Below are 12,017 nucleotides of genomic sequence, written 5' to 3'. Positions count from 1 at the left end.
GTGAGGCTTTTCTCTCTTATACCCTTTCTGATTCATTTTGGTCAGAAAGGTACTAGCATGGGCGACATTGACAGAGAACATTTAGAATCTCTACCCTGAAAGGTCCAGCAATACAATCATGAGACAATAAAATAGAGTTATCAGAATGAAAAGAAAATCCATGCAGAACTTAGCATGAACACACATCATCAATACTGGAAATGCCTCAGGACACACAGCAGGAGGGCGAGTTCATGAGCTTCACCCCCAGCTGCAGTCAACCCTCAGCATTCTTGAGACTTTCAGTCCTGCAGGAGTTACTGACCCTCTCAGGAGTCTGAGTGCTCATTCTGCCTGCCATGAGGACTCTCTGCTCTCTGCTGCTGATATGCTGCCTCCTTTTCTCCTATGACACTCCAGGTAAGCCTGAGGGGCTGCAGCCCCTGCTTAGGACTGGGGACCTTGAGGCAGAAACCTGATCCTGTAGAAGCAATGATCCTGGCACGGATTCTGATGGATGTATTTCTTTACTTACTTATTAACTTTACATCTCATTCTCTGCCGCTTTCCAGCTCACCCCTCCAACAATCCTTCTCCATCCCCTTCTCCTCTGAGTTTGTAGAGCCACTCTGGGTAACCCCAACCCCTGTACTGCAAGTCTGTATGAGGTTAGGTACTTCCTCTTCCACTGACGCCAGACAAGGAAGCCCAAGTTCAAGAACATATCCCACACACAGGCAACAGCTTCTGGAGTACACTCAACTTCAGTTGTTGGAAGCCCACATGAAGACCAAGCTGCATGTCTATGACATATGTACAAGGAAGCCTAAGTATAGCCCATATATGTTCTTTGGTTGGTAGTTCAGTCAGACTCTGAGAGCTTGAAGGGTCCAAGTTACTTGAATCTCTTGGTCTTCCTGTGGACATTCTATCCCCTTCAGGGCCTTCAATCCTTCCTCTTTCACAAGGGTCACCAAGCTCTATCCGCAGTTTGACTGTGGGTGTCTACATGTGTCTGAGTGAGGTGGTGGGCAGAGTCCATCACAGGACAGCCATGGTAGATTCCTATCTTCAAGGAGAACAAAATATCCCGAATTGTGTCAGGGACCGGTGCTTGTCCATGGGATGGGTCTCAAGTTGGGCCTGTTATTGACTCCCCCAGGCTGTGCTCCATCCACACTCCCTGCATTTCTTTAGACAGGATGAGATGGGGTTGGTATCCCTATGATTACTGCCTGGTCATGGGAGGCAGCCTCCCCAGGCTCCATAGCCCCAATGCTGTCAGTCACAGCTATGGACACCCCAATTGATTCTTTGGTGCCTCCCCTAACCCAGGTCTCTGTCTCTTTCTTGAGGTTCCGTATGCTATCCACCAAGTTATCTCCTGTACTATTGTGTTCAAAGCTATTTCCCATTTTCTCTTCTATGAGATACAGTATTGAGGTCCTTGATCCACATGAACTTGAGTTTCATGCAGGGTAATAAATATGGATAGATTTTCATTCTTCTTTATACAGACATCCAGTTAGACTAGCATCATTTGTTGAAGTTCCCTTCTTTTTTCTATTGAATGGTTTTGTATTCGTTATGAAAAATCAAGTGTCCATAGGTGTGTGGGCTTATTTCTGGTTATTTGATTCAATTCCATTGATCAAAATACCTGTTTCTGTACTAATACCATCCAGTTTTTCTCACTATTGCTCTGAAGTACAGCTTGAGGTCAGGGATGGTGACACCTCCCAAAATTTTTAAAGCTCAAAATTGTTTTGACTCTCCTGGTTTATCATTTTTGCATATGAAGTTGAGAATTGCTCTTTCAAGGTTGATTAAAAGATTGTGTTGGAGTTTTGATAGATAATACATTGAATCTGAGGATTGCTTTTGGTAAGATGGTCATTTTCACTATTTTCATCCTGCTGATTCATGAGCATGGGAAGTCACTCAATATTCTGATATATTCTTCACATTCTTTCTTCAGGAACTTGACATTCTTGTCATACATATCTTTTACTTGCTTGAATAGAGCTACACCAAGATATTTTATATTATCTGTGGCTATTGTAAAGGGTGATGTGAGACCTCTAACATTTTGAAACTTGGCCACATGACTGAGGAGTACACCAAGTATTTTCATAGTCTAGCAGACTTCAGGAGAAATCACAGATTAAAAATCCTCTGGACAGTGAAAGCAACCCTTCCCATAAAACACATGTGGAAAATAATTCCACATATGCAAATAGTAAATGATTACAAGGTTTAATAATTATGATAATGTAAAATTAAGCAAAGTAATTAAAATACTAATTTCACTAGTATTGCAATGGATATCATGGACTTTGATCAAAATCACTCTTTTATTTTTCCTTTCCCATATAATAATCCAAATGCCCTTTCTTCTTCACACACTAATTTATGCCTCTAGGTTCTATGTAAGAGAGAACACACGATACATGACTCCATGTCTTGCTTATTCTTCTACTCTGAGGCTCAACATTTTCATCCTTACTCTTACAAATTTCTCTCTCTCTCTCTCTCTCTCTCTCTCTCTCTCTCTCTCTCTCTCCTTCCCTCTTTCTCTCCCTCTCCCTCTCTGTCTCCCAAACCCCCCTCTCTATATATCTATTTCTCTATATCTCTCTCCCTCTCTGTCTGTCTCTCTGTCTGTCTGTCTCTGTCTGTCTCTGTCTCTCTGTCTCTCTCTCTCTCTCTTTCTCTCTCTCTCTCTCTCTCTGATGTAGTAATAGGTGTATTGGGAAGAAGCTTGAGTCTAAATATCAAACATAAAAGCTACATTCATAATACTGCTGCTCATCCTTGCCAAGTGTGTGATTTCATTACCTGTCCTAAGGTTCACTCCCATGAAAATGTCTTAGAAGAGAAAACTTCCCCCATTAAATTAGATGTTATCTACCTATCTTGTATCAGCAAAACATTCTCAATTATTGGCATTATACATATGACTCTAAATGGTATCTGCTCTCTCCTTGCAGTTGTTGGAGAACTAAAACATCTTGGATTAAAAACAGAGTTTGAGCAGTGCCAGAGAATCAGAGGGTACTGTCTCAATACCTATTGTCGTTTTCCTACCTCCCATGTGGGTAGCTGTTACCCGGAGAAGCGCTACTGTTGCAAGAACATACGATGATTGAAAGGAAGCACATAGGAGTCAAGTGACATATGTGTAACTGATGTTTTAATAAAGGAAACATTTTTAAGCTTACCTACTTCAGACCCTATTGAAACCTATATTTTGGTCTAGCAAGGGTTGAGAAATTGCAAGGCTCATGTCCTGCCTGGGAACAGGAGAGGGGGATTCCAGAAATCCTGCCTAGTTCTGAGTAATGATTTGAGTAATAACAAATGTTATTGGAATTTATTGCCAAAACACATGTGAGTAGTGCAGAAGAACCACAAGACTTGACAATAAATAAGGTTCTCAGTCCCCCTGAAACTTAACAGAAGGTAACTCTTCCATGTTCTCAATGTTAAATAAGGCTCCATTTGTAGATCTGAGGCTTAGAGCCCTAAGGCAGTACATGATGGTTTTATTTTTTTTTCAGGGCTGGGGACCGAACCCAGGGCCTTGGGCTTGCTAGGCAAGTGCTCTACCTCTGAGCTAAATCCCCAATCACATGATGGTTTTATAAGAACAGCATTTATAACAGTAAATTGTCCCACCAAAGCTTTTTTTCCCTGTGGATAATGTCTCAGTGTTTTGATCAGTATTGTTTTGGTCAGCAATGACAACAGCAACAGCAACAACACCAACAGTACACAGACACACACACACACACACACACACACACACACACATACACACACACACACTTTATTTTTGCTTTGTTTTGTTCTTTGTAAAATATATTTTGACTATATACGATACCTTCCCCAAATCCAACTAGATCCCATCCCTAATTATTCCACTAACTTTGCTCTCTTAAAAAATACGATAAAAAAGGGGATGAGAGTGGAGAAATGGCTCACAGGTTAAGAGCAATGTCTGTTCTTCAAGAGGTGCTGAGTTCAATTCCCAGCAGTCACATGACCCAATACCCTGTTCTGGTGTGTCTGAATACAAATAGGATATACACATATAAAATTTTTAAAGTTAAAAAAACAATAGAAACTGTGTTTATACATTCATGCCCAAGACAGAGAGAAGGAGTGAGAGACAGAGAAAGAAAGAACATGGAGTCTATTTTGTGCTAGGCAACTATTACTGAGCATGTGGTCTGCCCTGCATATGGTTGATAATTCCACTGTGGCTCCTATTACCAAAGGATGAAGGCATCCCATTTTTGCACTATTGAACATGAAGATACTGAGCTGGTTCTCAACTACAACACACTACTCTCTGGTGTTCATTGTATGGAAGGCACTATGCCTGCTACCACAGAACAAAAACAGTTATCAGTCTCACTCAGCTGTGAACACACTGCAAGCTACAGCCCTGATCTGCCTGCACAGTATGCCCACTGATAAAATAGGATCACAAATGTTAGGGACCTATCAAACTGCCTTTTTATTGGATTCAAAACCTCCTTCATCATATGTTAGTCATAACTGGTTGTCATAATGTGACCAAGGACGTGAAACTAGATAGATAATCTGCCATAGGGGAACCCTACTATAGTTATTCTTTTAAATTAACATCCTAATAAAATGACACTTATGGATACATTGCTATCTCCACAGATAAGTACACCACTCATGACTCATCAGACACTTTTTGCAATAGACAGTAACTAACACGGAGAATTCAACAATGTGCTGGCTCCCTTTTGTTCTGGTTTGTTACACTGGCCTTCGGTGCACCTGGTCCTCTCCAGTGTGTTACTAAAGGTTGTGCCTTCCCTCCTGTCTCTGGGATCATGGAGGATGACACCTTGATTCCCACCTTCTTCATGTCCCAAACCAATTGATCAAGATGTAAATGAAGAGAGAAGAAACACAAATATCACCTAAAATATATTTTCCCATGCATTCAGAGTTGGTCCAAAACATTTTCCAATGAAAATCCCAGAAGCTCACCCACCTCTCGACCATAGTTTTGGTTTATGTTTTCCTAAAACTATAGGTGTTAGCAAGTGTGGAGTCAGACCTTCTACTCCAGAGAGGAAGATTAGGACACTTACATTGCCCGGGATAATTAAAGTCATAATTAGTAGTGAAAAGCAGGAAAAGAAGCCTTATTTGTTATGGCCATATTAAGAAGGACAACAAATAGATCCATTAACTCTCACTACACTCCAGGGCACCTTTGAGATCCTGATACCGAGGGCACGTTTCAGACAGAAGGTGGGAGACAGAAGATTAGGCCAAGACGTGGTCTCACCATCATTCTATCAGCTCAACATCATCTGGCAAGTTGTAAATCTTTCTCCAGGAGGTAAGGTCCTTCTCTGGTAGCTCTGTGGGCTTCAAATTTCTTCTTCTAGGAGGTGATTCCTAGCACGATTCTAATTTATTTGGGAACCACTGTTTCAATAATCTGATACTTAAAGACTGGGTCACAACATAACATTTTGGGATATATTCACTCATGCCAGGCTTGCTTGTTACATAAGCAGGCAACCAAGAGTAAGAAAATATCGAGGACCAAATGCACATTACCAACATAGCCACATAAATTAAATAAAAACGAGCCATGAAATATATTGTACCCAGTATTATGCAGGTATAGTAGACACAATACTACACAGTATAATATCATGTATGGTAAGAGGTTATCAGTAGCATAAAATCAATCTTAATGTCATCATTGAAAAGTGAATGTTGCTGCCAAATGGCAAAGAGCAGGACAAAATGAGCAGATGTGTGAAAATAGGGTGATGATATACGCAAGAAGGTGAACAGTTAAGAGAATTTCAGAAAAAGGAGAGTTACAAGGGGTCTTGTGACCTCCATTTTCTGGCTCTGGGCTCCCTCTTCAATCCTGAGAAGACTTGTGAGGCTTCCTTCTTTCTGTCATTTAGACTGGGAAATCTCAATGGAGCTCCTTTTGAGTTTGTGGATTCTTTCCCATCGGCTAACATCTACTGTTAAGCTCAATTTAGGATTTCATTTTCAACACTAGAATTATGGTTTTTGTGTAGTGAAAGTTTTGCTATAGCCCACTAAATTAAAAAAAATCTTCTATTTCATGGAGTCTAGTAGATATCCTTTGAGGGATAGTAATTTAACAGCACCCAAAATTAATTTTCCTATCAAAAGCTTATCAAATATCTTCAAGGCCGCAACACAATTACATCATAGGAACTACATATCTTGTATATCTGATACTTGCTATTCCCTGACCCACTTCTCCTTTGTCCCACTCTACCCCACCACAGTTGTATTCTGCTTCTATGTATGGGCTGTTTTTCTTCTGAGATTCCACATGGCAGTGAGACTAGAAACTGGTGTTTTTATTTCTACCTCTGGTTTACTTCATTTAGTATAAGTCCTCCAGACCGATCAAGGAAGCTAATGGCAAGATCTTAAAGCTTAATTTGTTCCTTTGCTTAAGGCAATTTCCACTCTATACTTCTCTGCATTTTAAGATTTAAGTATAATTCAAGTAAACACTTTTCTGAGGTGAACGTGCCAAAATTCCCAGCACTTGGGAGACTAAGTATGGTGATCACAAGTTGAAGGCCAGTTTGAGGTGTCAAGTGAGCTCAAAGATAGTTGTGGCCACAAACAGAAGCTGTACATAAAAGGAAAATTATTTCCTGATATCCACTGTACTTTCACTTTTCCTCTACTTGCAAATGCAATTTATAAGCCTCTTTCTTAATTTTCCAGTATGTGAAACATTTTCCAATTCCATTTGTTGAACTGGGAGTCCTCATGACAGGACAATCCAGCCTTAATACATAGGCTCCTGAAGGATACTTTTAGATTCAATGAAGAAAAAAATATACTTGTGTTTGTTCCATTCTGAAGAAAACCATGATCTGACTTGTAAATTTGTGGGCATTAAATACCTGAGCCTAGTCAAGCCACCCTAACACACACACACACACACACACACACACACACACACACACACACACACTGACATGTATGTGCTGCTCTCACTTGAAGGAATCTGAAGTACTGACACAGATGCAGCCTGTGGAAAACCACCTCTATCAAGATGACTGTTTTGGAGATGCCCAATGCATGCTAGAGCTCTTGGTACATCAGCAGATATACTTGAATGCTGAACGGTTATAGAGAAGCCTGGATGTCCCTGGAATATTACAACAATCTTTATCTTAATTGAGCTGAGGTTGTATCATATACTGGCAGAAGAGTTCCTGTTATTCCTTCTCTCCCTAAATTTTGTTTTGTAACAAACTTAGCATCTTTAGATACCTTGCTACATATAATTAAAGGAAAAGTAAATGGCAAATATGTAAGTAGAAATCATTACAATGCAGATGTTTCAACATCTGTTTTGCACACCAATACAAGTGGAGTCCCACACCAATACACCCACGTGGAATCCCAGAAGAGGCATGTGTTCATTACCCCCATCTTCATTGAAGACTAGCTGTCACAGTCCCAAAGGTAATTCCTGCAACCTGGTTACATTTTTGGCTTTGAGTTTCCTTGGCACTATACAAAGACACTAAGGCCATCTATACAGTAGATACATATTTCTCTCTAGAGAAAAATGAGTCAGGAATAAAAGAGAAAGTTTATATAGGTCAGTGCTTACAGAGGCCCGGGAAAGATGCGGTCAGCACTTTCCGTGATCTTATTTGCCTCCTCTAGTGAGTGGTTATGGGAAAGCCCAGGCAAAGGGACTGTAGCTGTGCTTTATCCAGAGCTGACATCCAAATTGTCTGTCCTTCCAGGGACCCCCTGCCCCAGGCTGGGGGCAAGAAATTCCTAGGAAAGCCTAAGAGGTTTATGGTTATTTGTCCTAACACTTCTGAAAGAGACTTCCAGGGGTGATATTAAATCGGTAGTGTGGAACTGCAGGTTCAAATGTGCCAATTTAAGATAGTAAGATAGAGTTAAATTGTCCTTTGTCTCCCCTGTGAGGAAATGTGATCCTGGGTTAAAAAAAAAAAACATTGGCAGTTTTACACATACTTGGAAAAAAACTGTTGTTTCCCACAGACTTAGATTTTTCTTAACCTACGTGATTGAGGGTTCTTGAATTCTTCAACCTCCCTTCTAGAGCACCTACCAGAGGTAGCAGAAAAGAAAGTTTGGTAGGAAAAGGGAATTGTGGACCTGTTTAGAAGGAGGACTTTAAGGAAAATACCCTTTGTTGTCAGGATACCAGCAGTCCACTCCAATACTAATCACCAAACACAAATCAATATCAGAGGTACAACCCAGCAGAAACCAGAAGGCTCCGATGATTTGAAAGTGGCCAGAACCACTCAGGATACTATGAGAAGTTCTTTGTGCACCTCTTCCTAATAAGTGAAGACCAGCAAAGAGCAGTGAGGTGTTGCAATGCAAGAACATTTCCTCACTGTCTGTAGGGCTCCATTTATCGACTTTCTCAACACCAGGCACCATCTCTAGACTCTGTTTTCACTAAAATGTCACATAGCCTCTCACAAGGCAGCTTCCAGAAAAACAACATATGATACAACTGAGTTTTTCAAGAAACCGGAGACTTCCACATCATATCCCCCTCCTGTTTTTCTTAACTGTCTTTTTCTCTAACATTAACAACTGCTTATGTAATCAAACAAAACAACCTCAAATGTCCATCAAGAGACAAGCCTCAGAGTCTGGTGTGCTTTGAGTGAGAAATGAGTTCATGTGTTTGAACAGAGTCCACAAAACATGCAGAGCACTTTTGGGTGATTGGCGATCCTTTATACAGAGGAAGGTCAGTGGGGAACTGGGGAACGGGAAAAAGGCCTTAAGGTTTTAGAGTTCTGCCCCATTACCTAGCCGTTCTCTACTGACTACACATCCCGAGTGACCCGCTGGGCCAGGATGCAGCCTTCAGGCTTTCCCTCTCATATGGAGGCAGCACCCCCCCACCCCCACACTGTGAGCCACAACTAACTCCTCCTCCTCCTCTAAGCTGCTTGTCACTCATGACAGATAAGTCCCCACTATAGGTATATAAAGGATCCCCCCAGCATATTCTTAAAGGGAGAAACTTTCTCAACAACATGATGACTCTTTGGGAGTAAACTAAGAAAAAGACATATCTCCCTTAAGAAGAGTCTAAATGTCAGTAATTCACTTCTCAGATCTGCCCAACTTCATAGCACTCACAATATTTTGAGACCCTGGGACACAGCATTTTGCCATTGGGAGCAGAAGTGAGACATGATACACATCTATCCTTTAGGTTTTATCCAGTCCTACCTTTTCAGGAAGACTTTCTGTCACTGCTTCTCTCTAAAAGTCACCATTCTACCTCTTCTCTCATATTTACTATTTTCCAGGATGACACATATATTATTTTCATATCTTCTTCATGGTTAGGCATGCTAGTTAAAATATAAAATACATGAGGAAAGTGAGTTTTGTAATGATGGAACACTTGAGTATAAAATAACAATGAAGGAAAGATCGTGGGTACGAGAGATTTGTTGAGCAATCAAGTGGATGAAGAAGAGAGATGATGTCAGATTTAAGACAAATAATGAGCCGTGTACACTGCTTTTTTACATGGTGGTCAAGAAAACCTCCCCCGCCCCTCTCATCTCAATTCCTTCTTTGGCTCCACCTCATATAGACAGGCCTTCCTGCACTCTACCCTCAAGGTTAATCTCAGGCACCATTTTCCCTTTTGTCTCAAAAACAAACAACATTCTATGTTGAGTAACTTTTGATCTCTGCACTTAAGAAGCACTGACCTCCTCCAATTACACATCTAAGTTCATTGGTAATCAATCTTCAGTCTAGACGCCAGGTGTGCTTGCCCTTACCATGCTGTGGGCCGCTCCATAAAGGAGGAAAGACAGAAGAGCTATCCATGGCTGTTTTCCAGGATCACTTCCTGCTGTCTGGCAGGATTTCCTCTGTCCATCCCAACACACCACCTCTCTCCTCATCATTTGGAATTGTGTTATTTCTGGTGCTTCACTGAGTAACTCCCCACAACACCCTGAAAGCCATCCCTGAATCACTGATCTCTATTTCCCAGAAACCCATCTCTAACTACAGGCTTTAGCGCCTACCAACAAATGACTACGACTTCGGATCTCATTTCATCTTCTCTCCTGGATTCACATACACTCACTCATCTCCTCGATGTGAAAGCCTTAGAGTTCAACAGGAACACACGATCTCTGCGCCTTCTCTTGTACTGTGTGGGTAGCTTCTGTTAACATAACTCACCTCTACCCTGTGGTCCCTCCTTCTCCATGGTCACCAGACAGGGGTACTCCATTTCCTTATATCCCCTGATTGGTGACTTCCTGGAAACTGTTTTCTCAACCTCAGGTGTAATTGATGGTCTTCACCTTCAAAGGCAGCAATCATCTCTTCCTGATTCTTTTGCTTTTCACCTCTAGCACATTCTTAAGTCTTAAGTTGTTAGAATGAGCACAGATAGGCTCTTGGCATCCTAGAGGACCTGATACAATGCCCTCTTCATTAGCACTCCAACGTTTTATGCTCTGTTGGGCTCTGTTTGTGCTTGGTGGAATTATAACCATTCTTACATGGAGAACACCTGCCTCCATGAAGTGACTCCCTTGCAGATCTACTTGAATTCTTGCCATTTAATGGGTTAATGAACCTTCTCTTCTCCTGGTTCACTAAAATTTATTGCCAAACCTCCTGCCAAGAGGCAAGACTACTGGGCAAAAGAAAAGAGCCCTACCATTTACCCTTTACTTAACCCCTGTACTTAGGCTATAGGTTTTAATTGCCAAAGCCAGCAATTTTTTTCCAACCTCCATGCATTTACTTGCAAATTTCCTTTCTCTTTACAGGTGAAAAATATCCTTTTTATAGGTTATTTTATTTATTTATATTTCAAATGTTGTCCTCTTCTGGGTTTCCCCTCTGCAAACACCTCATTCCATCCACTCTGACCCCTGCTTCTATAAGGGAGCTTACTCACCCAACTACCCCCTCCCACTTGACCACCCTAGCATTCCCCTACTTTGGGTCTCCATAGGATGAAGGACCTCCAATCCCATTGATGTCTAAATAGAAAATCCTTTGCAACATAAGCAGCTAGAGCCATGGGTCCCTCCAAGTGTACTCTTTGGTTGGTGGTTTAGTCTCCTGGAGATATAGTGGTGTTGGTTGTTTGATATTGTTGCTTTTCCAATGGAGTTGCAAAACCCCTTCAGCTTCTTAAGACCTTCTCCTAACTCCTCCATTGGAGTCCCATTCTCAGTCCAATTGTTAGCTTCGAGCATCTGCATCTGTATTGGTCAGACTCTGGCACAGCATCTCAGGTGACAGCCATACCAGGCTCCTGCCAACAAGTGCTTCTTAACATCAGCAATAGTGTCTGGGTTTGATTTCTGCAGATGGGATGGATCCTTAGGTGTGGCAGGAAGCAGTTATTAACCCTTAGAATGAGCAAGGAAGTCTTGGGGTGTTTTAGAAGTTTCCAGCAAGCATTCAGTATAGTTAAGTAGAATGAAAGAGACCATCAGTCTTTAAACTACAATTCTGTCCAACTCTGCATCCCAATTCAACCCATTCCAGGGTTGGCACACTCCTGACATGGGGCAAGGGGTGGTGTCTATTGGATAGAGATTCAGGAAAAGTGTATGTTCCGTACAATGAGAAACTACATACAAAATCTATTCTCTTCAAAGAAGTTGGGTTTTGTTCTATCAACTGACTGTTATTGACACATAATTTAAAAAGCAGTCTGCTTTGTTCAGTGTCTACCAACATATAGATTTTATTATTTGCCCTTTACATGGTGTAGGGTGTAATGCCTGACTACTCTACAAAGTAAAACAGGAAAGTATGTACATTGGGGATGAAAATCTCATACCCCATCCACAGTCAGTCAAGAAAGACAGTACAGAGTCCCCCAAAAGGATGCCTCTGATGTTTACAATATGAAGCTCAAAGCTTCTTCCACCCTCAAGCATGTAAGCTTCAGGAGACAA

At 41.3% G+C, this 12,017-nt stretch overlaps 1 protein-coding gene across 1 annotated transcript; it reads left to right on the top strand.

Moving 5' to 3' along the window:
• The first annotated feature begins 290 nt into the window (after positions 1 to 290).
• Defb9 (defensin beta 9) lies at positions 291 to 3,203 on the top strand. The gene is made up of 2 exons (NM_001037509.2): positions 291 to 399; positions 2,970 to 3,203. Exons 1-2 carry the CDS (start codon positions 339 to 341, stop codon positions 3,122 to 3,124), a joined length of 216 nt encoding a protein of 71 aa, NP_001032598.1. The 5' UTR covers positions 291 to 338; the 3' UTR covers positions 3,125 to 3,203.
• Positions 3,204 to 12,017: the final 8,814 nt, after the last annotated feature.

Source organism: Rattus norvegicus, chromosome 16, assembly GCF_036323735.1.
Source record: "Rattus norvegicus strain BN/NHsdMcwi chromosome 16, GRCr8, whole genome shotgun sequence".
NCBI classification, from domain to species: domain Eukaryota; kingdom Metazoa; phylum Chordata; class Mammalia; order Rodentia; family Muridae; genus Rattus; species Rattus norvegicus.
This window is presented reverse-complemented; position numbering and strand designations above follow the sequence as displayed.

Coding starts and splice junctions, on each gene's coding strand:
- Defb9 (NM_001037509.2), top strand. CDS start 339: ATGAGGACTCTCTGCTCTCTGCTGCTGATATGCTGCCTCCTTTTCTCC. Junction 400..2,969: donor TTTCTCCTATGACACTCCAG/GTAAGCCTGAGG, acceptor CTCTCCTTGCAG/TTGTTGGAGAACTAAAACAT.